The sequence below is a fragment of the Opisthocomus hoazin genome, chromosome 8 (assembly GCF_030867145.1).
Source record: "Opisthocomus hoazin isolate bOpiHoa1 chromosome 8, bOpiHoa1.hap1, whole genome shotgun sequence".
Taxonomy (NCBI): domain Eukaryota; kingdom Metazoa; phylum Chordata; class Aves; order Opisthocomiformes; family Opisthocomidae; genus Opisthocomus; species Opisthocomus hoazin.
In genome coordinates, this window is record NC_134421.1 from 41,364,112 (window position 1) to 41,391,241 (window position 27,130).

At 40.3% G+C, this 27,130-nt stretch overlaps 1 protein-coding gene across 3 annotated transcripts in view; it reads right to left on the reverse strand.

The window, feature by feature from the left end:
* The window catches only part of CNTN1 (contactin 1), a 262,785-nt gene that overhangs the window by 92,061 nt on the left and 143,594 nt on the right, over positions 1 to 27,130 (reverse strand). For all 3 annotated transcript variants that reach the window (XM_075427774.1, XM_075427775.1, XM_075427776.1), the window contains exon 3: positions 3,632 to 3,761. In XM_075427774.1, coding sequence (XP_075283889.1) covers positions 3,632 to 3,743 — 112 coding nt within the window. In that variant the 5' untranslated portion in view covers positions 3,744 to 3,761. The remainder of the gene's footprint in view (positions 1 to 3,631; positions 3,762 to 27,130) is intronic.

The window sequence follows — 27,130 nt, forward strand, 5'->3', positions numbered from 1 at the left end:
AGTGCCTTAAGAGCCAAACATGTTGATCTCATGTGAAAGCCAGTGCTTGGCAAATTAGGAATGAAGGTAAAGTGCAGTAGCTACTCTGCACAATCTCCCCACATGAGCCTTCCAAGTGCAGATGAAATCCAGCATGCTGTCTAATCGCATCCTCATGTAAACATGGAAATAACTGCCCTGCACCAAGACGCCCTGTGTCTTACTGCCTTTCTCACTTTACCAGCTTTCACTGAATGTTGGGATCCTAGCGATTTTTGAAAATCAGGTATTATGTTCCCCAGAAAACAGAAGTGTTTTTTTAAATTTTTACCCCTAGACTATTATCTCATTTTGTTCAACCCAAAATAGTCACTGGAGTGACAAGCTGCCTTTTGATGCCTGATTTGACCCAAACTCAGGTACTGCCTGGCTCTGCACTATGAAATCCCAAGGTGAAAAGTAGAACAGTTTGATTAGAAAAAATCTATTGGAGGAACACAGGAACATTTTTTGCCATTGCTTCCTGTTACAGTCAAATATCATGAAGTATTCATTAAGCACAACAAAATATAGGGCCTTTGCAGCTTTTACTTAGTCTTTTGGAGGGAGAAATAAAACAAGCCTGTTGCTAAAAAAGACTTGATTCTTTTGGTGCAAGGTGATTATCCCAAATGAAGATACACTGTGGTTCACTGATTTATATGGTATACACTACATGAAAGAAAAGTTTAAAATTCAGACTTAGCGATAGGATATGAATTTAACAGGGAGTCAAAGGCAACTTTAGAAATATGTTGGAGAGAGCCCCGATGTCAGGAGAAAGAGGAGAAGAGTCAAATATTACCAATAATCAACATGAAATAACTTTTTTGGCAGTGGACTGACAATCATCACAATGTTCCCCGAGAAGTGATTTGCTGCTCTCATTTGCCTTGCACTGCTCAAAGTGCACTCTCGGAAGCAACCCTTATTATAACTGTCTGTTCTATCAGTAAGTGAAAGACTAAATTACTTACGGCTTTTTCATCGATTTATATCTGCAAGACTACATTTCAAGCACTATTTTACCTGGAAAATAAATATCGCTCCTGTCTCATCGCAGAAGATGACCTCTGCCTAAGCTTCTGCTGCACTGATTCGTGTAATGTTTGCTTCCCTTCAGTCGAGTGAGTGCGCATTCCCGGCTGATGGGAAATGGCCAGTCGTTGTAACAATTCTCAGCTTCGGCCTTTGATTGCCACAAAACAGAACTGGCTAAAAGTCAGGGGTTGTATTCCAAGGCAAACTCCAAATTCCTAAAAATATTTATTTCAGTTTGGGGAAAAAACTTTTTACATTTCCTGCAGCAGGAAAAAGATTTATTTGAAAATAGGTGAAAGTCCTTAGCTTACAGAGTGTCAGAATACCTGTCACCCTTTCAGGCCAAATTCTGAAGTCGGTGTAGCTTCAGGTTTTCAGCTTCCTAGCTCCTTGTTTCCCAAGTACTTCTAGCTGGTAAGTCTGACAGCTCTCGACACTCAATTAAATGCATGAATTGTGAATACTTTCAGACAGACCATATGGTGAGACATCTCAAAGGACATTGACCCTGGAAGCTAAGAGTTTCCTGGCTCCACAGCAGTCAATATAGAAGGTCTGTTTAAGAGCCATGGGTTGCAAAAACCTTGACTGGTGGCTCCAGAGTCATTGATTGGTTTGCCAGAAGGCAACTTACATGGTAGAACCATCTAGAACTGTGGGTCCAGCACCACAGGAGGCAAGGTGAGTCAAATATACTTCCAAAGAAACCCCATGTTTTGCTAAAAAGTGCTAAACTAACTTTTTAATATTCTGCTTTCAACATCTGCTCCCAGCTATCTTGTCCCTTCACTCTGGTCCTTGGTCTGTCTTGTTACGGAAATGAGAACTCCTGATCTTTACTCAAAAACTGTCCCCAACTCCCACGTTCTCCATTACTGTTGACACTGCCAGCATTCCCCTTGATAGCATCATGTGTGCAAGAACACCTGTGAAACCTTACCTGATCACCCTAACTGCGCTCCTTCTTTCTCTACAGTATCTATTTTTCACTTTTTAACCATATTGTGAACACTCCCAAGCAACCCCTTATATTTCATCTTGGTTACCGCAGCCACGCATTTCCTGGCTTCCATGACATCTTGATTGTCAAGAAACACATTGGAAAGGAAAATTTGCTAAGCCTAACCGCTAGCAGCTCTACCACTCATTTAAAATGAAGAACCCTCCAGCAAGATTCAAGTGCTGGGGCACAGCAAAGACTCCAACATCAGATTTATATAATACAGAACTGCACCCCAATCCCTAGATGACAGAAGCAGACCTTCTCTCAAATCAAATGGATATTTGATTACTTATGCAAAGTAGAGCAGGTCTAAGAGCAGAGAGTGTGTGCTACTCAGTCTTGCAATAACACACCAGAAATAACTGCCTCTGATTGTGTAAGACTACGAGTCTTCTACATTGGAGGATGGCGCCGTATCTTTAGAGATGGTGGTAGGTCTATCTTTGACTTTTGATGAAAAATACAAGCAAGTCCTGGATTTATTCCATAACAGAAGATAAATTAGGAAGTTTCTCTGAACAGGGAACAGCACTATTAGAACTTGGTCCCATTCAAAATCCTTCACACCAATGTCTCTATCCTGGTTTTGGCTGGGAGAGAGTTAATTTTATTCCCAGTAGATGCTGTGTTTTGGATTTAGTACAAGAAGAATGTTGATAACACTGATGTTTTTAGTTGTTGCTAAGAAATCAAGGACCTTTTTTTCAGTTTCCCATGTTTGGCTAATGAGCAGGAGTACAAGAGCTGGGAGTGAGCACAGCCAGGCAGACAGCCCAAGCTGACTCAACTTTTTATCAACCAATGCTCAGCACTCGCTTGGATGATTTTGTCTGATGTCATAGCTGACGATGTTGTCTGATGTCACCATGTTCAGAACGAAATCACATGTGTAACATTACTAATGGTAGTTGACAGCCTCTTTCTTCAGGAAAAGCCCAGTATTAAATTGAAGTGATTAATTTTAATTTTTAGTTTTGATGCCACTAGCAACACTCATATCTTAACAAAGTAAATGCCCTTGAAATTTCCAAACATCTCTGTAAGTTCAGGTATTAGAAATACAACTCCTGAAAGTTTTAATGTTCATGGTCCACCTCTATTTACGAAAAGTTTTCCCATTTGTAATTTCAAATTAAAGTCAGTATATGCAGCATTGCCCCACTGTATTATGAAAACTACCACTATACTGTGCTGGTAGAATGCTCATTTTACGAATTTTAGATGGTGTCTATATGATACAATTTTGTGCTTAGTGCCTCTTTGTGTGGGCATATTTCCATTCTTCTCACCATGTTGATCATCTGTGCACAAACAGATGGTTAACACATTTTTATAATCTAGACAGATAATTAGGATAGACAGAACCAAATCTGAAGTCCAGATCTGTATTTTTTCAAGCTTTTGATTATGGTGTCCATTGTAGTAAGTACGTTTCCTTATAGCTTCATCATTCACAGGTACTAATTCATTGTATCTGCACCAATAAAGCCATACAAATAGCGTAACTGACCTTGAAATGCATAAAACTGACAACAGTTAGTTTATAATTAACAAGGGAGGTCATCTTACCTGCCAGGGAGAAAATGAAACAGGGTGTAATAAGATGATAGATGAAGAGCCACATGGTTATCTTCTGTTCAGTGATTATCTCAAAAGGAATTGTGCCTTGCAACACCAGCATTCAGAGAGCTAAAAATACCTGATTAGAAAGAAAAAAGGAGTGAATAATTCTGTCATAAGGCTTTACATCACTTTCCACTTGCCATATTATCTGTCTAAACTAAACATGTGTCAATATAGGATAGAGTCTTTTGAATAATAAATGCATTATCAAATTTGCTGGATCAAATTCATGATCTCTTTTATTCACAGAGGACACTGTTTAAGAGAACTCAGATTTTCTGGTGACAGTAAGTAATATGGTAAATGTTACTACTGAACATCCTCTTTTAGACTCATCTTCCTAACCCAAAATTTCTTAAGCCTGATCCTTTCTCTGTGAACACTTCACATTACTGGAAACACTAAAATATTACTCATACTACACTACAATTAATGATTTCTAATTCTGTAAGAAGAAAATTACAGTGAAACCAAAGTACATTAATCCTTTTCAGGATTCATTTATTTTGTCTAGTATATCATTCCTTTTAAACTTTTAACACACAATTCATGATCCTCTGGAAAGGCCATACTAGTTTTTACGAGATTCCTTTTAAGTGTTGCATAAAATCATTATTGCAATGTTGTATTTGAAGTTTTCTCTTTTCCCTACAGGAGAAGCTCTGCCTGCATGTATACTAAGACGAAGCTAAAGAAACATGCAGCTTCTTCTGAATATTTAAAAATTTTAGATACCATTTTCCAGTATACTTTACTTCTATAGCATTTTTTACTCCTTTCAATCAGAATATTTTGCTAGCTTTGTCTTTCTGGCTGGTGACTGTTATCTATTTCTTTAGGGCAATGCGTCATCATGTTTGCAGCGTGCAATTTTCCGTTTTGTTTAATGGATTTCTTGCCATGAATATATAAACGCATCCTTTACATCCGTCACATCTTGTTCATACTTCTTCTCTTGATTGGTTGTGCTGTAGCACTGGTTAAATTACAATCTTCACACAAAGCAAGGCTTCCAGCTTATCACTGACAGAATATTGTTGTATCTCAGGCACATGCTGGTATCAGCCATTCCTCTCAGTCTATTCATTTTGTTGCTATTTCATTACAAAATATGCTTACACATACTTGAATACCCTTCAGTAACACATATACTAGGACACGCTGCATGCTATCACAGCATTGTCACTTTTTGCAGGCTGTGACCTGATGCTACTGTTTCCAGCTTCCCATGCCAAGCACCAATGATTCCAGCCACGCCTTCTACCTTTTACCGAGACTCTTGCTCATTCCTGGTCAAAATTTGTACTAAATTGTTGTCTTTTTCCAAAATCCAAATGTTTTAGATCTCACTTTGAAACTGCCCTGTTTCCCACCTCCAGCACCAAGACACAGGCAGTCTTGAATTTCAAAGTACATATACAAACATATCTAACTCCGTGGGCATGCATGGGACACACGCTGCTCTGACCACAGAGAGCCTCAGGTGCGCGCTGCTGCCGGACAGGCCCGTCTCAGTGTATGCACCTCGGGTCCCTCCTCGAGGTGGCCAGCAACACGCCTCACCCACCGGGGCGTTACATCTGTCCCTTCTTCCTCAGAATAATGCTAACGTGTTTATTTGAACATGCCCCAAATAGTATTTCCTCAGAAGAGAGTTTCATGGGGTGTTTTGTTAAACTCATCGTGTAGCAAAATGGCAAGAACCATGACAAGAGAACCTTCTGGCTCAGAAATTACAGGAGCTGATGCACTTCACACTCTTCCTTTCTTTAACAGATGAAATCTTTAACAAATAGTTCAAAACTGTATTAGTTGCTGTGACCCTAAAATCATGGCTGTTACATGAAAAGAGTGCTCAGCAAAACACATAAAGGGGCTAGTGATCCCCAGAACTGAGATTTATTTAGAAATACGCCCTAGAAAACAGCTCTTACATTGGCAACAAATGGATATGCTTACTGTAGCTGGATCCAAGCGGAAGAATTTAATTAACATCTCTACCCTCCTCGTTCTGTTGGCACTAAAGTTTCTTCAGACTCTGTCACACAAAGGATGTTCATAACTATTTCAGGCATCTACCTTAAACGACCAAGGTACAAACTAGTGTGTCTATATGATTCCTCCAAAAGACAGCAGCAGTTTAGATCAACAAATGACTTTGTGTGCTTTTCCAGCAGCCATACTCTGGCTATGAAGCTTCTTGTGCTAGGGCGCTGTCTCGCCTGAAACATTTATTTCCAAGTGACATGAGTTAAATTGCATAGTTACGCTGAAATAATGCATGTAATTAAACAGCAGTGAAACAGGAACTCTGTTGGGAACAACAGTAATTACACAGTAACTCATGATGATAATAACCATGTTCAAATGTATTGATAGATGAAACTGTTAAGGGTAAACCTGTGTTCTCCCTCTGACATTCCAAGCACCGCTGCAGACAGAAGATCCCTCCTCCCTCTCTTTTGCAGAATCCGGGTTTGATTTTGCAAAGTTACCTTGTCCTCTAGCTCTCCAAAAATTCTTTTCTGTTGGATCAGGAAGAACTGGTTCAAATTACAGTAAATAAAAATTGTGTCAGTAAATGCTATAAATATCTCATTTTATTCAGACACAAAAATATCCACCCTGCCAGGAGTAAAATCCTTTCCCTGCTCTCACTTCTTTCAGCTGAGTGGGTTCTGTATACATAGCACATCCATGCCTCCTGATTCATCTCAGCTTGTGGATGAGAAGTGAGGCTGTTTCACATCCCTCTGCTGAATTTTGGCAGAACTGTCTGCTATGAGACGAGACAGCACGCGGGTTATCATCTGTGTGTCTGAAGCACTATGGCTGTGAATGATGCTACCACCCAGCTGCCCAAGGATGAGTCCAGGCTTATTTGAGGCAGCAGCACTCACACTGGAGGTGGCACCGTGGGCTGCAATGCTCACGCGGTGTTATCTTCTGCCTCTTTCGCTTTACAGCTCTCAACATTTTTTCTTCGCGGAGTGAGAAGGATATTGTCGCCTAAGTAAAAATCATTGCTGAACCAAGGAACAGACATTAGTATGACTTGCTTTTCTTGCCTGTGAAAGCAGAGAGTGGTTGCATGCCTACATATACTCCTTTCGGTCTGCATGGTACACAATCCTTCTTTTCTCACAACAAAGCATCTTCATTTTAGCAAATGAGTAAGACATTATTAAAATATGTAATAAAATGAGCAGGCATGTAACTGCAACTGTGTCAAGTTTAATTATTACCTAATGCTCATTAACACATTTAAGTCCCTTTTGACTGTTCATTTTCCCAAAAGAGCCAGTCACCACTACAGGGCCTTGCCAGATTGAAGCAAACTCCTTCTGGTGAGCTGTCTGGAGCGCAATCCTCCCCAAGGACGTGGGAGAAAACTGGGACACTGGCTGCTGACTAGGAAGCGCGTTCCGTTTTGAACACAGGGACCTCCCAGAACGCTTCTGGTGGCTTGCACTGTCTCATGATGCTTCTTTAGGATGAGGGGTGTTCCCAGGACAGAAGGGTAGACCTGCCTCTCTGTGCTACCCGATCGTAAGGATTCTTTAATCTCCCAAAATGTGCTTTACGAAAATGCCTATATTTTTTTCCATACTCCATGTGGCTTTCTTCAGCTCTTCACCTCACACTCTGGTTTTCATGAAGGAGAAGCAGACACTTGTTCTACACTCATGAAAATAGCCAGTGTTCTGCATCACTTCCCTACTTCATGCAAACATGTAGATGGCATCACGTCTTTGCAAGGATATAAAGCATTCACAGTCTAGACACAAAAAGAAACTACAAACAGCAGGTAACGGAAGTCAGATGAATAAAGACCATAAGATCAAAAGCAGTGCAAATAGGCTACGTAAACCGCTAGTTTTTAAATCAAGCAGGGGTGGGAACAGACAAGAGAAAGCGCAGGAAGTGGGGGATGATAAAGGGGTGAAGAGGAAGCAAAGAAACAGAGCTCAGCATTACAGAGGGGAGGGACATCGTGTGGGACATTTAAGTGATACATGGGAGGATGGAAGCAATAAGCTGAACCAGAAGGGCAGTCAGAAAGCAAGGCAGAGAGGGAAAGTGATTGAGATGGAGATGTAGGTAGATGAAGGTGCATAAGGATCAGCAGTCACCTCTGCCAGTAAATCTCAACACTCCTGAACCTCCCTTCCTGAGGCTTTCAGTGTGGGAGCAGCGCAATCATCACATCAGCCCCTGACATCCGCTCAGTGCTCCCCTCAGGAACCCCAAGCGTTGAATGGGCAGAGACGGAGCAAAGGAAAGACTTTAGGAGCTCTGGCTTGGTACACTTAGCTAGGAGAGGTAAATAGAGATGATTGTTGTGACTCTCATTTCCTTGTATATTATGATAATTAAACACATTCAAGTTTCAGAATCGGTAGAGATTCCATCCAGATTAGACTATAAATAGACACAACAATCTAGAAGAAATCTTTGGTTCTCCACCCTTTTCAAAACATGAATATATATAATTGCAATAATTCACTAGTAAATTAACACAGTGGCAAGTTATAATCAAAGCCTTTTAGGAGTCACACAATACTTCAACCTAATCAGTGTTTTGTATTTGTTTTTACTTCAGGCTCTTTTAGTGATTTCAGTAAGCATCTAATTGCTCATTATCTTGATTTTCTTAAAAGAGTTGGCATTTTTTGCTAAAACTAACTCCTCATAAATCTCATTAGTTGCTCAGTATTTAGAATTACAAAGAAACTTTTGAATGTAACAAAAATAATGGTGTATATTGCATACTATTTATTGCATCACCCTTTGTTCTTTTCTACTATTTTGGTCTTTGCAATTTAATTTTGTGCTCAAACAACAAGTTTTGGCATTCTAGGTTAGACTGTGCCCCCCACTGGGGCACTACATCTTGTTCAAAAGCCTGGCCTCTCAACTGTCACCCTCAACCTCTTGATTTACTTCTGAAACCAATGCCGTAGCCACTAGTGTTTACTAGTCTTCTCTATTACCAGAAAGGTGATGACAGTCAAGTTCCTTACCACTGCACAGATTTATCTCATTACGGTGGTCTGGGATTACTGTTAAGTAAACTTTCAAGCCGGGCCTGCTCTTACAGCCCTGCTGCGCCTACATAAGATTTTAGATGTTAGCTGGCTATCTCTTATTAAGAGTCCAAAAGTGGCTTTAGTTCCCTCCACAAAGGCTTGTAGAAACGCTTCAGTCCCTTTTGATCATCTTTGATTTCTATAACTGTACTCTTTGTTTTTGTTCAAGTGGAAACACAAGTTCAAATCCACTGCCCCCAGTACTGCCCACTGGCCCAACCAGTCCGTCACCAACAGCCATGCTTCCAGTATGTTCCACAACATCCTATTTAAAGAATATAGCTGCTCTCCCCATTTCACATGAATTTAAGTCAGCCAAGAAACCCAACAATTTGATAGCCCATAAATAAGATACTCTTCTTGAACAGAATTTACGCTTTCAAGGACAACAAGCAATAACGTAACAAACAACCACTAAGCATGAACAAAGAGCAGTCTAAGCCCTGCCCTCCACCCCCAGCTACACAAGAATTTTTTTCTACTGCTTATAGGTGCTCAATAAACACACAAATAAACCCCAGGATCAGTTCACTAATATATTTAGACTGGCTAAATTACTAAGTGATTCTATCACTGGTGGATAATCCAACCAGCTCTGTATTTAATAAACATTGACTTGGAAACACAAAGAACCAATGTCTCAAAGTTGGTGAGGACCCCAGGGTTGTTACAGTTACAAGTTTCAATGGGAAACCTTAACTTTGGAGTGCAATACAAAACATCCATTCTTTTACAAATATTTATAAATATACTCCTCGTGCCTTCTTTTCCACTTATACTCCCACGTCAATAGGCATAGAAGAACTAATGTCCTGGCATACTGACGATCCGAAACATCCTCTGGCTCAGAGTCACCCTTTTTCTCCCCTCCCTGCCCCCTTCTTTGAAGCTGTGACTTCTCTCTAAGAATCAAGCACCAAAAAGACAACAAATTTCTTCTCTAGCCATGCCTTTTGCACTTGAAAGCAATAGCACCTATTCTACAAAGCAAGAAAACATAGCACCTGCAACAAGAAACAAAAACATCAAATACAGCACAATTTGCAGAAGATTGTTATAAGATACCGAAGGTACCAGGGATCTGAATGGCAACCTTACTGTTACAAGATGTCTGTTTTCTGTGGCAATTCTCTAATGCACCTTTTTTTCAAGTAGGACAACATGCTGTTAGTTAATCACACTGTGAATTTAACTCACCTGCTTCCTTTATACCCACACATCAAAGAATTCAGACCTTGAGAATCAGTAACTTTTTCAGTCAGTTGCTCAGTAGGCACTTTTGCTTTTTTGTTAGGCAATTAAGAAGCCCTTTGGGACTTTTCTTTGGTTGCCTGCTACATCATCCTTTCCACTTCCATTTTTTTCACTCTTTGTTTTGGCTTTCTGTTATTTTGCCCTCTCAGATAGTTCATGCAACTAATGAGATGCCGTCTTTTTTTTATTTGCATCCACAGATTCATTATGAATCAACATTAATTCTTTTCCCTACAAGGGTTTTACAGCGGTCACACATCTATCTCATCTTGCAATTAATCAACAACTCTGTAATGAAGAGTCTTTTAGCACTGATATTATAAACATATCTTTTTAGGAAGGTTAGGCATCTTTTAATTTGTGGTAAGATCAACAACTCAGCTTTACTATTAATTATGAATACAGTTTGGTTACTTGAGTCATTGAGCTGCAAAAAGGTTTTGTTTTGAAATACCTTCATATAATGAAGTGTTGCTTAGCGGTACTTAAACATTGTCTTTAATCATCATGTCAGCAGCAAAGGGTCAGGCAGCCAGTCCTCCAAAACCCTATTCACACCATTTGCTCTATCAGCAACTGGCTGTTCTTTCTTCTACGGTAATAAATAAGAAAAAGATCACTCACTGCTGCCGTAACTCACAGGCATTACTCACACTTTTCTGAAAGCGTGCTGTAAAGGCTTTGCTGCTTAAAGATTGCCTGGTAAAAAATTTCAGCAAATAAAAATCAATAAACCTCCAGCCAAGCACCGAGCATCATGCAGAACAGCACACTACTCCATTCCTATACTAACAAGTAGGTTCCGTTCGTGTCTTAAAGCCTAATTAGTTTAACTTTGACTCCAAGATAACCAAACACACCCAACGCTCTAAAACCAGCACGAAGAAAAATCAGGCATGAATACAAATTAATATCCATCATTAAAACTGGGCATTCTTTCATACGATAAAGAGGATTTTTTGGTTACTTTGGCAAACAACTTTCCAGGGACAAAACCCATTAACTCCTCCAGTAAAATTAAGTGTATAATTGCTGTTATCTCTTGGAGTTTCAATTTTATTAAAGTTTATAAAAGAACCGATTACTCGGAACATAATTTTGAAATGACATCTTAAATAGATCCATCTCTAAGAAAAAACTCATTTGCTGTTTCAGAAAAAGGAAATAAGATTATATGAAAATCTTTATCACACTCTTGGCATTTTCTGCCTGATTTTCACGTTTTCTTGAACTTAGTAATATCTTGTTATTCATCTGTAAATGAAGATATAGGAATAAATCGTGTATTCACTAAGTTCATAGCAGATATATTTATATACATAAATATCTAACAGTTGATCCATATAATCTGTAACTCAGGATACCCTATAACATACTTCCTATTGTACAGCCAAAGACAAACTCAGTGGGAGATTTCATCTTCAAACTGCATGTTTCCTAGCAACTCTCTTTAAATCAGAGTAAAGTTTTTTAAATTTACATCAATCACTTGGAACTGTTGAGAATGCTTAAAAACATCTCTTTCATCCTGTGAATAAACAGTTCGAATCAGACTAGCAGCTGCAAAAAGGAGAAAAAAAAGGAAAATCAATTCAATGTTTACTAGAATTTGCTGGTGGATTTTGGAATAATACATTATTTGTGCCTTTTGGTTTTAAGGTTACACATTTCAGAACAGCTACTGGTGAGATCCATGGGCATTTCTCACACGTTTGAGCTGCCATCCACCATTTCAAAGATCCTCTGTGTTTTAAAGACTGCTTTTCAATGATACTTACTCATAAGGTAGACTTAGTTGTATTCTGAAGATTTTAAAAGACAAATGATGCTTACTGTTGGTGTCATTACTTACAACTAAAGCATTGTTTCTGTAGTCAGATTTTTAAAAAAAAAACCTACTTTTTTGGAAAGCTTAGTTTATTGCCTGGTAATTATGAGTGGATACTTTTCATGCATGTATTCTCTGTTAACCTCAGTATAGCCTCACAGGCACACAGCATCTACAGAAATCTCTCTTAACACTGAGTCAGCAAAGTGGGGACACATGGATGTGTACCATAGAACAGCCTTTGGATGAATCCCTGTGTCAAAACTGCTACACCTGAGAGACACCAGAAATCACATATTCCCATGCTAATCAGAAAAAATATTGACATACACTTGTCTGGCCTGATCACCAAAGCATGTCCTGTTTTCATCTTGAATTCCATCTCTGGCTAGTTTCCTGGGTGAGGGGCTCCCTATTCTGCGTGCATATGTGTGCCCGGAGGCATAAGCACCAGTCACCGGGGTGGAACCACAAGCCCCAGGGGCCCAGGTGCCTGCAGTGGCAGCAGCTGGAGAGATCGGAATGTGCGAGGGGTCTGAGTGGTGGCAACTGGACAAGAAGCCACAGGCTTCAGGGGCCCATGTATCCAGCATGCCAGCAACTGCAGAAAATGGAGTAGACAGGTATGGTGTGCGTGCGTATGCCAGTGTGTCATCGCCAGCAGACATCAAGCCAGACTAGCAAGCAAGTAGGGTAAGAGGCTTGGGAGCAGGTATTGGAGCAGCTGGTGACCCAGGGCCAGGTTTGGGACAGCCCGAGTGCCTCAGGCCAGCTACTGGAGGGGTCCACATTCATGTATGGACACGGGCTTTCCACTAGCAGGCGTTCATCCTGACCAGCCATCCAGGATGAAGCTCTTGGAGCTGTTTCTGTCTGCGACTGCTGTTGCTCTCTCTCTGTCGATCTGCCAGACCAGTCACATTTGGATGTACGTGTGCACTGCGTAAGATGCTGAGCATTGCTGCTGAGCATCGCTCCTGGCTGGTACAGGGCGTTGCTGCAGCCTTGCCTCTCTCAGGTGACCAGATTTGGCAACCCCCAAGAAAAACAACCAAAAAGCTCGGTGAGATGCATCTGACCCTGAATTTCTACAATGACGTGCAGGATTGGCTCCACAAGTGCATGAATGTTTTATCTTTGCAATGCAATATGTCTGAAAATGCCAGTATTTTATCTTTGTAATACAATAATGTTTATTTGTATAGAAAGTAGTTTAAAGTAGCAGAACTATATTATAAAGAGTATGACTAACCAGTTTAATGACTGGATCCAGAGAATCATTTAAGATCATTTCTAAGCAATTAATGTCTATAAATAAAGCCAAAAGAGAGAAGCACTTGATTTTACACATCCAAATTGTTCTGCTTTGCTTTTCATTCCTAAATTACAAGGAGAAAAAAGTTAAATAAAAAACCTTACAGGCATATAAGAGTCAAAGGCCTGATCTACTGAAGTGTCTGCAAATATGTAAGTATAGGATGAACACATACAGCAAAATCACAGGAGGCACTCATCATTTTGCAGGACTGAAGCCTAGAAAACTGAATTTTAGAGATCTTGTTCCAAGTTTCATATTGTTGTGACAAAAAATACATTTTGATATGCACAAAAATACCGCTTAAGTCAGTCAGCCGCAAAAAAAGACATTTCTCTTTAGTTACCAAAGTTCCATTAGTAAGTAATTCCACTCCAATAGACTGATTTCAAATAAGTACAAATGTTCTAGTTGACAACTATTCTGTTGAATCTAACATACGAGTGTATTCTTTCACAAATGCTAATTCAGTATGGTGATACACCAAGAAATCAAAATAACCTTCTCATTTAGGTGGTGTTGATTACAAAGTAATGCCGTAACAACTTGCAGCAACTCCATGTTCTTCCAAGCAATAAAACAGAGTCTCTACAGACTCCGTTAAACAACTGCTTACAGCTCCTGCACAGCTATTCTGTATTTACTGCACTTCAGACTTCTGGACCTGGAAGCATTCACACCAAGGAACACATATGTGGGCTCCAGCACAGGAGCTTTCCCTGTTTAGGAGCTCCTGACAAACTGGGTGTAATGAAAACTGCAGTAAAGTACATCTGAAAGAGATAAACCTTTCAAAACATGCATCCTACCTGTCTTGATTAAATCTCTAATTTGAAAGCACGAGCTGTAGTATGTAGTGCTGTTGGGGTTCATTTGCTTACTACTCCTGTTTTTCAGCAGTAAAGAGAATTCAAACCTTATGATGTCCATTGTCTCGGCTTACTAAAACTTGAGTAGACTTTGTAAAAATGTACTGAAATTATCACATTTTCCCCTATTATTTCCTAAATTTTTCATACTTTGGCCATAGAGTAACACTTCCTAATTCTCAATGCCCAACTTTTGGGTAAAAGAATGGAATTTTTATCGTATTTTAATTTTTCAATTAATTTAGGTTTATTTGAGGGTTACATGTGACCAAAAGTACTCAGCAAACACGGCTGGTATGTAAACTGTACTGTCAAGTACTCACATAATATTAACTGTTCTGATTTTTCATTGCCGGGCCCTACAACTGAAGGGTAATGTACTCGTTATGTAAGGAAAGGGAAAGCACATCGTCACCTGCAGACGTTGTTCCACCCAGGAAAAGCCAAGTAATCAGTAGATATTGTGATATCATAGGTGACATGTTAGTGCATCTACAAATTAGGAATATCCACACTATTAACACCTTTAAAGAAAATCAATTATAGATACTTTAATCTAACTTTTACACATACTTTCTATTGTGCTTGCCTTCATCCTTCTTCCTTGAACTTTTCCCTAAAGTGCTCAAGTTTCCGTAATTGCCTCAAATATTCAATTGAACTAATTTAACTGGAGAGACATGTAAGGTACCTTTCACATTCAATTTGTCTGGAAAAATTTGGTAAAATTATTTCCCTGATGTACAGCTGAAATGACAAGAAAAGAACGGACAAAATGTCCCTCACAGTAACCAATATCTGAAATTGAAATAGCATCATTATCATCACTGGCATCTCTGGGCTTTTATACTGATGGAGAACATAGTCCAGCATGCATTATTAGCACATTTAAAAAAGGCAATGTGAAAGATGATGCTATTTGCAACTATCTAAAACTGCTGTATATCACATTCTGCGGTCTGCTAATGCATCTGTCAAATGCATCATTATGGCAGCACAAATTTGGTCATTTGGTCTTTCTATTTCTCAAAATATTACAATAAATAATTTTAAAATGTACAACATTTGTACTGTAATATTAATTACATTCTGAAACGTTCTGCAAACTTTGGGGTCGTCTTCTTTAAATAAGCGAATTTTCTAATTCTCATTACAGTACGAACAATACGAAAAAATCTTCTGATGGGTACAATGCCTGCAAAATATTTGATGTACATAATTAAACTCAACAGGCATTTTGCAATGCAGTTTTATATAACACCTCATTTCTTCTTATTAACACAGAGTGGCTCTAGGTCACAGCACAGATAGCTTCTGTGCTGATGTATAACTGAAAATTCCTTTTCTAAGATATTGAAATTTGTCAATTAGTCAGTGTCATGGTTTAACCGTGACCACGGAGAGAGGTATCCAGTATCTCAGCAAATTAGCTGTGCAGGAGATGATTTATTATGACTTAGACAACCCGCAGTCACTCACAGATCCACATGAAGCCCATACGTACGACCCCTGTGGCAGAAGTTTGTACAGAGTGCACCATCGTTGTATGCCAACTCATTGGCAATAATGGGCTGGAAAGCAGAAGAGGCACCAACGGTGAAGGAAGTGGTTGGCCACCTCCAGCAACTAACCACCAGACAGCCGCTCACTCACCACTCTCCTTCCCCACAGCAGGATGGGGAGAATGGACAAAAAGGAAAACTCATAGGTTGAGATAAAGACAGTTTAATAAGACAACAAAAGAAATACTACTAGTAATAATGAATATGCAAAACAAACTCAGAACCTGGAATGTGCAGATTTTGCAAAATTCGCAGAACTCCCAAAAAAACCTGTGTACTCATGGAAAAGTTGGAACTCCCAGACAAGAGAAGGATTCAGACTCACAGAAAAGCAGATTAAAAAAAAGGCCTCCTGCCCCCTGGCCAACCCCCATTCATAACCTGAGCATGATGTCCATGGTATGGAATCTTTCCACTGGCCAGCTTGGTCTGGCTGCCTGGCTGCGCTCCCTCCCAGCTCCTGCACACCTGCTCGTTAGCTGAACATGGGAGACTGAAAAAAAGTCCCCGATTTCTTAGAAACAACTAAAACCATCAGTGTTATCAACACACTTCTCTTTCTAAATCCAAAACACAGCAGCTACTGGGAGGAAAACTAACTCTACCGCAACGGAAACCAGCAATCTGGCTTTTCTTTTACAGTAACCACAGAAATGCATGGCATTTTTGAAGAGATAAAATTCAGTATTTGTAGCCGTCACAGCATCTAAAGTCCAAACTATTGCAGATCATTCTTTGGACGCTTCAGTAGAAACAAGATGGTAAAGAGAGACAGACAGAAGCACACAGTCCTTTGTCAGCATGGCGCATGGGGAATGAAGGATTTAAGTACAAGCACGGTGGAACAAAGGAAATAATACTATGGTTTAGGACCTCAGGACCAGGAAATCAGGAATAATTTCCTTATGATCATTTTGACGTGTGCATTTCAAAGCTGCTACTTTTCAAATTTAACTCTGGCTTTACACTTTCTTGGAGTAGAAATACAATTAAGATCAGATACCAGGACATAAAAAATGTTGAAAGCCAAATGTTTGACAGGGAACTTGTGTTAGGCTTTCTACAGGAAGAAAGTGTTATGTGATTTTCATGAAAAGACGAGCTTCAGAAGACATGCAGCAACCTTCACTCCAGGAGGCACCAGCTCCCCTAACAGCGCACGTGCCACAGACAGCTTCAAGACCTGCCCTAACAACCAAGCTTCCTTCCTGCTCTTTCCTGTATTATAGCACTGCAGTGCATACATGCTTGGGATGAGCAGACTACTCATTCGTTTATAAGCTGAACTCTATGGACATTTTTTGTGGATGGAAAAGAGCAAATGACAGTCCAAGGATCAGCAATAAAGTGATAAATAATGTACGTTTATTTACCTCTGTTGTACATGAGAATTGAGTGTTAAATTTCTCCCACTTGACATAGGAAAGACCCCTTTGCCTGTAACTACTGTAACATGATCAAGAATGGATTTATTGATAAAGACAAAAACTCTCTTCATCTATGCTATCATATTTGACACTTGAGATTACAGATGAAGAGATTATTTAAGGATTGCTTCTATACTCTTCCAGTAAATTCCATGGAGAATATACTTTATACTTGCCTACATGTCTTATCAGAAGAAAAGCGATTTGACTGATGGGAAAAAACAAAGTAAGCAGATTTCCTTTCCTGTTTATTACTGGTCTTCCTCTGTCTTGATGGGTGTTTTGTGGTATACAGGTTGAAGAAACCTGTTACTGATATACAAGATTTCTATTCACAAAATAATATAGTGCTAGTCTATAACATATAATGGGACAGATAATTTCATTAATTGCTCATACTTATTTATCACCACTATTTTACGCTTCATGGCACATCTAAAGATTATTTGTCCTAACACATCGTTAGTGTTTTAAATTGCATTTAACAATTTGTATTTATCCTGCAAAAAGTGTGAACCCACGATGAAAACCAAATGCATTTGAATCAAATACAGAGAGAAATGGTCAGGTGATAGTCTTAAGTGACCAATATCCAAAGGTCTGGGTTTCCATTATGTTCTGAAATAAATGGGACTCATCCCATGTCTCATGTATTTGATTTAAACCATTTAGCTAAAACAAAATGTAAAAACCATAACAATCTACAGTTACTAATACTAAACTAAGAGCAAAGCAATATATTTGCAAATCAAAGCTACACAAACAAGCTAGTATCAAAATTAGACTTAAAATATCAAATCAGTTAAGTCTTCTCACTAACAACATATTATCAAGTAATCAATTCTAAATTCTGGGCAGGGTTATCTGGAAAGGATTATCTGCTGTTGTGAAACAATTTAATGAATTTGACTAAAATCTGTCTATATTATGAAAATATTTTGAATAATTTTGTATTCAAAACTGAATCTGTATCTTGAAGATGATTCTAAAGGGTTATTTAGTGTTTAAACCACAAAGTTGTTGTTGCTGATCTTGCAGATTTAATTTTTCATTTGTGATGTGGCATATAACCCACTGCTCTTCCTATTTCCTAACAGACTCCGGCTAGATCTTAAAGAACACTCAGGTGGAATAAGTCTGACAGCTGTTGTTTGCCTCTTACAGCATGCATTGTAAAAGTTTCCTTCAACTCAAGAAGCCACTTTGAAGAGCGTCTTTGTAAGACTATATTTTAGGGTTGCTGTGACGCAGGAAACTTCCCTTCTGATATCTTCCCTTTCAGAACTGTACTGATGGTCGTACTACCAGGCAGGTACACAACTGCATGCTACAACCAAAGCTCTGAAGTTTCAGGTATTTCCCATCTAATAATGCCAAACAAAGGACACGGAAAAAGAAATTACATTTCACAGAAGGTTTTTGACTGGTTCAGCTTTAATAATATTTCTTATTTGGAAGTAAATGTAAAATCACTACTGCTATACTTGCAAATGAAAACAGCCTAGTTTCAAAAAAACCCACAATTAACAATAAGAACAAAGTGGCCACAGTGTTCCTCAAAGCTTAGAAAACCACAGCATTCAGTGTAGAAAGGAATAAATTACGGAGGTCATAAACCAGAATGGGTGCGCTCTGGACAGCAGCAACTCTGAAAAGCATCTAGGGGATATAGCGGACAAGCCATTTAATGGGGGTTTCCAGGACAATGCTGTGGCTAAAAGAACTGCGTGACACTTAGAGATTAAATGACTAAGAAGTACAGTTATCACGTGAATTTGCTTGTTAGAAATAAGCAAATTTGCTTGGAACTAGCATGACATATTGGAACACTGTAAACAATAATCATGCTGGATGGTATTTATTAAAAGAGACTGAAAAAAAAGAGTGTGCAGAGATGTAAAATATGCATGTATATAGGTATATATATATGTGTATATATATAGACACTAAAGGAATGGAGAAAATGTCTCATGGCAAGAACTTTCCTTGTTCAACCTGTCTGGCATATCAAGGAGAAAACTGAAAAGCATCCCGGCTAGAGGATGTAAGTATGGGTTGAAAATACTGGAGACAAAAGGGTCTTTTCATCTATTAGAGAAAGGCATAACACAAACAAAAAGCTGGAAATTCATTCTGGAGTGATTTAGACAGGAAGTGTGGTGAAATTTTAGCAAAGCATACAGTGACATTCCCAGTTCTTGAGGTCTTCAGGAACTACCAGATACTTTCTTGCAAAGCGTGAAGTACTGGACTGAGCACAGAGGCAGATGGTTGAAACTTCCTGACCTCCCTCTGAGCTCTCACAGTCTTTTAAGAACTGGAGCTGCAGAAAGACAGCCGGTGATGATGTTCCGGCACAGTGTTTCCCCAGAGGGGGATCCTGTGTTTTCATGCTGACAAGCCTTGTTACCTGTTCCCAAAGCCAGAACCTCCAGTTCCACTCCAATTTATAGCACCCCCTTTTAGTGCTTTCCGGAAAGGTCACTGTCAGGCCACAAATTCAATGGCTAGGCTCCAGTGAGGTTCAAAGTAGGTAATTTTTTTCGTGAGCAGCAATGCTACAAATGGCTGTGGAAACGGCAAACAAAGCTGGGACCAAGAGATCAAAAATACAGAAAGAACCAATTGTAAAAAAAACTTTTTGATAATAGCTACACAAATAACGAAAGGTCTTGAGATGATACTGGGTTATTAATTATCTTGAAAGACATTCCATTCACATAAACTACCTGCATGAAAAAGATCTTTATAACCAGCAGTCCCTCAGCATTCCATCAGCAGCAAGATTAAAAATAGAACTTGATGTATTATGGCTAGATGTCACTGCTTCTCTCTTAAAAAACAAGCTTCATGGTAAATTTTAAGTTTATGCAGTAGACTGTATGTCAAAGAGCTTATTTAGAGAAATTTTCATCTTGGTGCTTCGAATGTTAAAGATTTTCAAGATTGGCTTTTAGAGCTACTGTAAAAACTATAATTTTCAAATTTTCTTTTGGGCGCTCCATCCTTTCATTCTTTCTAAGTATTTTTCCCATTCCCAACAATGCATTTAGCAGTCGCTTTTCAAACCCCACTGCTCTAGATGAAACGCGGCTTACTCTCAGACCTTCCACACTTCCACCTCTTCCCCAAACACAACTCACTTCTTGTATCTCATCTTTTATTTTTCGCTATTTTTGTCTATATCCAAGCACATTCAGATGAACACATGCACACCCATTCCATTTCTCATCCAAATCTGTCTAGCACCAGGACCCAGCAGTATCAAAAATCAGCCTTGTTATACCTTTATTTACCGAACAAAAGCTTCCTCTTACAGCACTTTACCATTCCTTGTAGGTATTAGCTGCATCTATGTAAGTTAAGTACTCCACGGTATGCACCCCTTACCATAAGGCGTGCTTTCTGATACTTTCATTATTCTCATGATTTTTCTGTGAAGCCACTCAGATTAAAATCTGTCTGAAAGGCATCTGCAGCTTTTTCCTCAATCTTATTTAGTAATTCCTAGTTTATTATAACTGAACACCAGAGAAGGCATACTTACACACAGCACTAAGATTACCAACTATCTCTGAGACTCCCCGTCTTTTTTAAAGCCATTCATCTCACCGAGAAGATAAACTAATCCACAGAAATTACTGAATTGTACAGGTGTCTGCCTGGAGGATGGAAGAACTGAAAACCCCAGGAACTGCTAGTCTGAGTATCTTTCCATTCTGCTCTGCATTGTAGCTATTCAGTATTAAGGAAGAAACCGTTCATTCCTTAAACCTGTTTTTAAAAATCCTGTGGCTTCATTTTGGTTCTGTGAAATGCAGCTAATGAACTGTGCACAATGATTTTCTGTTAGATCTTGGTCTTCTCTATTCTTTAATTTGCAATTAGTTCAACATACCACATTCCATGCACTGCTGATGTTACCAGATTACCAGGACAGACAGTACTTTTTCTGAAAGGAGTAAAAGCAAAGGAAAAGGGTATATGAAATTCCACCACTGGAAAGGCTGTTTGAAAATCCATCACTACCAGCACTTGGCAAAGACTAAAGAAAGCTAGCAGATTGTGAAAACACTGTCTCAACAGGGAGTATCCTGCCAAACGTCAGTGTGATGCTGCATAAAAAGAAAAAAAAACAAAAAAGCTTAAAAAATGACCGCAGCATTCTTCAGATTTCTTGGCTGTAATCAACTTACAATTCTTACAGCTTTTATTTTTATTAGTTCTCCCACCTTTTAATGAAAACTGAAATACAACAAAATCATTTGTATTTGCAACGTTTCTGGCTGCAATATAACAAGTGGAGGATAAGGAAAGAAATGACCAATATGTTGGCTGCTGCTGCTTTGTCTGCATCAATAAGACCATTATGGCTTTAGACCATAACCTGAATTCTCAGCCAAGTCAGTCTAAGTGAATCTCAGATTTTGCAAGTGCCTTGAGAAGCTGCCTGATTTACCATTGTGTTACTACACCTTCTGCATAAAGTTATATAACTTAAAAATTGAAGCGATGCAACACTGAACTAGGACCACATCTTAGCTGTAAAGTTTTCTGTTTGTTTTTAAATCATTTTTCAAGAAGGTTTTGTAGGATAAGAAATGTCATTTCAGGAGTTAAAAGAAGAGCGCAGCTAATTTCACACACTGTATGGACTCTTTTTTTTCCAGGTAGAGAATTACAGACAACAATCTGTCCCAATGTCTTGAAGTAGATAAAGAGTAAGTGATGTATATAACTATTGTGCATCCCTGCCGTGATGCAGCTGCTGCTTTTGTGTTACTAATGGATTCCTCTGTTGGCAGAAAAAGAATCTTCGCTTCTTTTTCAACAGGTAACAGGCAAAAAAAAATTGCAAATCTTTGAGCTGCCCTGACAGGGAACCAATCACCATTTCAGCTGACCAGCATCACTTGAAAAGAAAAGCAAGGAAAAAGAAACATGACAGAAGATGACAGAAAACTAACAAAATTGAATGAAAAGTGGACTCCATGCTGAAGAGAAGCCTCAAAATAAAATTAGGATAGCCTCCTAGTGTTGTGCTGTTTTCCTTTCTTTTCTTTTGCATTTGATGGGAGTAAATGCAAAGACCAGGCCCCTGCAGATTTGGTCTATGATCTTTTCTGGTATTTTAACAAAACACACTTTGCCTCTGGCAAGTTATTCCAGTTCATTATTTCAGTGATTCGGGTTTTAATGGAGCGCTGCATCTTATTCAGCAGTAAGTATTGGCATGAACCTGGGAGGCAGCCTGGGTGGAAGAGGGGAGGGGACAAAGAGAGGGTTTACTGGTCCCTCCAATTATAAAACCCTCCACAGTTTGCCCGGAGGAGGGAAGGGTACTGGCCTTAGGGACAAGGGCAGAAAGAAAAAAGGGAGAAACATGGTGATTTGGCTTAATAATATGCTGCCTACTATATCAAACTGGATTAGATACAGTTCATTTCCTGTGAAGGTTTCCCAAGCTTTGCTTTACGCTGCCTTGTGCCAAACGAGAGAACTGCTTCCTGCTGTCCCACAAACGTGGGTTTAGTACAAGGATACAGCTCTAGTGTGAAGCTGACTATTGCACGGCCCTGACAGTGTGCCTCAGCACATGGCATCTCCTGCTCCAGAGCTTGCTCATAAACTGCCCCCCAGGACCTCAGCTGCGTGAACAGTGATACGCAGATGACGAAGGTCTCTCCTATGGATGAAACTTTACCACCTGTAACAACTTAGAGCAAACCAACCATCATGGTTTAGCCTGGCTGGATGCCAGGTGCCCACCAAAGCCGCTCTGTCACTCCCCCTTCTCAACTGGACAGGGGAGCAAAAATAAGACCAAAGGCTCATGGGTTGAGATGAGGACAGGGAAAGATCACTCAGCAACTACTGTCACGGGCAAAACAGACTCACCTTGGGGAAAATAAACATCACCAATCAAATCAGAGTAGGAGAATAAGAAATAAAAACTGAATCTTAAAACTCCTTCCCCTATCCCTCCCTTCTTCCTGGGCTCAGTTTCACTCCCAGTTTTCTCTACCTCCTCCCCCTGAGTGGCACAGGGGGATGGAGAATGGGAGTTGCAGTCTGTTCATCAGATGTTGTCTCTACCGCTCCTTCCTCCTCAGGGGGAGGAGTCCTCACACTCTGCCCCTGCTCCAGTGTGGGGTCCCTCTCACGGGAGACAGTTCTCCATGAACTTCTCCAACGTGAGTCCTTCCCACGGGCTGCAGATCTTCACGAACTGCCCCAGCGTGGGTCCCTCCCACGGGGTGCAGTCCTTCAGGAACAGGCTGCTCCAGTGTGGGTCCCCCACGGGGTCACAAGCCCTGCGATGAGCTTGCTCCAGGATGGGCTCCCCACGGGCTCACAGTCTCCTTTGGGTGCATCCACCTGCTCTGGCATAAGGTCCTCCCTGGGCTGCAGGTGGACACCTGCTCTACCACGGACCTCCATGGGCTGCAGGGGGACAGCCCACCTTACAATGGTCTTCTCCATAGGCTGCAGGGGAATGTCTTCTCTGGCACCTGGAGCACTTCCTTCACTGGCCTTGGTGTCTGCAGAGCTGTTTCTCTCACATAGCCTCACTCCCCTATCCCACTGCAGGCTTTTTTTTCTTCTCCTTCTTAACTACGTTCTCCCAGAGGCACTACCACCATCCCTGATGGGCTCAGCCTTGGCCAGCAGAGGGTCCGTCTTGGAGCCGGCTGGCATTGCCTCTATTGGACACAGGGGAAGCTTCTGGCAGCTTCTCACAGAAGCCACCCCTGTAGCCCCCACGCCACAAAAACCTTGCCACGCAAACCCAATACACCAACTTATAGACTATGTAGTGAGTGGCAGTCCTAACACAACACCTACACGTTTCTTCCATCAGTTTGCAAAAAACATGCCAGTACATATGGTGTTGCTGGTTTTTTAATTTACAGCATAAGGTGTTTGATTTGATTTGATCTATATGTAAAAACGCAGTGGAGAGAAACATAATTAAATATAATCTATTTTATGTCAGCTGCTTATCTTCTGGTTGGAATGAGTGTAAAACCAGAGTCCTTTGGGAAAGGGAACAAGTGGTGCCACCGGAGGCCAGCCTATGCCAGGGTCAGATGACAGGCAGCTCAGACAATACTCCTCGGCTCCTCCGGATCCTGTTCTTCAACCTGCATCACGATGAGTTTCCTGCCTTTGCAGCCGACAGTAACAGCAGATTTGGGAATTCATAACACAAATACCTTCTAGTAGGAAAGCGTGGCTTGTATTACCCAGATTACACAGAAGCAGATCCTCCGGCAACTTTAAAGTTTCACAGTTCCCAACATGTCTGGTATACTGTTTCCCACCACACAGAAACCTACCGGCTTTGTTCAAAATATTCCATTAGAAATAAAATAAACCACTCTCTACCAGATGTCAAAATGCTTTTTAAAAGCTTCTCCTAAAACTTAACCTCATGTAACAACAGAAGGTTACATCAGTATTCTTCTTCCTTAGCGCAGGAAACACAGGGCTGGCATTCACTTCTTGTCACAGAAGGGGGGAAATGACAGCGTCCGAAGGTGTGCTTCTGTCTGCCCACCCTCCAGAACTCCAGTTATACAGCAAATTATTAGAGGTAAACAACAAGAGCTGGTACTGAACAAGCTCACAAAAAATGTAAGTAATGAAAGCAAGCAGACCCCAATTCCAAGAGTTCATGAGACCTCCCGCCTAAAGAACAAGCCAAGAAGAACAGGGAGGAGATCGAAAAGCTCAGATTGTTGACAGACTTCTGCCTGCCAGGTACCATGAAAATGCTTCCTTTGTGCATGCTTTACACGAGGTCTTGGTACTTCCTCCTCCACTCACCATGCCAGGTATAGTTAGCGTAAAGCCCAAACTTCCTGTGCCCTTGTACATGATGGACACGCTGAGGTTCTTGGTCAAGTTTCCTTCCATTCTTGCACTATGTTTCACATCCGTTCTCAGCCCACAGCAAACGCTGAATTGTTACACCAGACTCTGGCTAAAACATCTCTCAAAAAATGGTTTAACCTTTGCGAAAACACCACCTTCTTTTTAGGCTCCTAAGGAAAGGAGCTGTAAGCAATCACGCTGCTTGCACATGTGTCTCTGCCTGTCAGTCCCACAGTTTCTTCCTCCTGATTAACCTTCTCCTTCACTGGCCTATTCTAGCCAAATTTGACAGAAATCTGTGGCATGTAAGTAAGTTAACTGATTAAAAGCGTCATGAAAATGTCTGCCTGGGCACAGGAGACAGGCCTGGTAAGCACCACCCCTAAGGGAACGGCAGGAATGGCGTACAGCCACGGGACCAAAGAACCTACACAGGACAGTGGTCACTCAGGGACATCTCACCCACGGGAGAAGCTTGTTGGGGGCTGGCAGTTCACCATGGGTCAGATAATGCAAACCCAGCATGCAAAGCCACATCTGACCATGCTTCACAAGTTCTGCCGCTCACAGAACTACTTGTTTTCTGATCTCCATTTTACTTCACAGGGTACCAAATTTCCTTATGAAATACTGTCCATGCTACAGCACTGGACCCAGTCCCACCCTAGATTCGTACCTGTGCACTGCAAAACCATGCAACCAGCGCCTCGGGAAAACTTTCAGAGTTGAGAACTACCAGGCAGAAGAGGTCCAAATTTAAGATTACATATGTTTTCTGCTTAGTCCAGTGAGACGGTTAGGAGGAGAACTCTAATTCCAGGAAATTTATGCAGAAGTATAAGAACTTGCTTTGAATTTATCTCACAAAAAAAAATTCCAATTTATCATCAATATTAATTACATATCTACAACTTTTTTCCTCTGCTTTAATAGCTTAACTTTTACTTAATTCCTACTTAATCATGTAGATGCAGAACAACATTGGCCACATGGGTTTTCAGCAGAAAATTCTCTCTCTCCAAAGAATTCAGTTATCATCTAAACAAAATAACATTTATTCCACCATTTTAGATTATCTGTGAGAACCTGTATTGCAGAAGAGCAATATTAAAGATTATAAACATATTACTTTCATGGCATTTTATACATATTTTGAAGAAGAAACAAATAATTATATTGCATGAAAGCTTATGAGGAACTAAGTGTATTATAACTAAACAGTTAACAAAGTACCTAATGAAAAATAAATAACAATATAAAAACTGAAGATGGTCTTAAAAGCATTAACTATGTTCTTATCATATTGCTGCAAATTACTTGGAAAGAAGTCAATCATCTATTATTTTTATAAATTGGGTTTATACAGAATATTTGGTACTCTAAAATGCACCTGATTTCAGCTATAATATTAAGTTGCAAGATTGTGCTTTATCAATGTATCTCGAAGTTCAAAAGATTGCATTAATACTAATATCAAAGAAAACTACAACTATACCCACTCTTAAACATCAAAACTGATTTGACTGATAAAGTTTACATTTATAAAATATTTATAGGGAGGTTGAGGACTCAGTTCATTCACGAAATGAAGGGATCCGTAGATGACTACTGTGCCAAGTTTGCAGTTAAGAAGCTTAGGGTGAATTGCTCAGAGACACACAGATGTAGTCCGATTCCTGCCACACTAAAAATCGATGCTTACCACAGACAGTGGAAACGCACCTTATGAAAGTAACTCTTCTGGTTCTTAACCTGTATCTCTGTAATTTGCACACATATTTGAACACAGTTCCTAGGGTTCACAACCCAGCTATGAGACAGGGCTGTGAGAAGACTCCCCGGGGGCCCCCACTCATGCATGTGCTGCTCCTTGGCTTGGAGGCCATGCTGAGCACAGGCTCTTGCCTGAGCAATGCTGCCAGCGCCCATGCCCAGCCCTCACCTGGCCTTGCTGACTTGCTCATCACTGCAAGCCTGGCTGGCAATCTGGACTGCTGCCTGACTCCTGGTTTCCATCAGTGCACCTCCTCTGCTCTTCTTCTTCAGCTGTAGACAGAGAGGTACGTGTCTATGCACACATACATCGGAGCATGAGTATGGTTTAAGCGACAAGAAACAAAAGGATTCGTATGTTTGCGTGTGCGTGTGTATGAAAGATGAGTGGAGAGGGTTGTTAGGGCAGGCTGTGTGTGCAAACAGCAGCTGTAATGAGTTGATGCGTG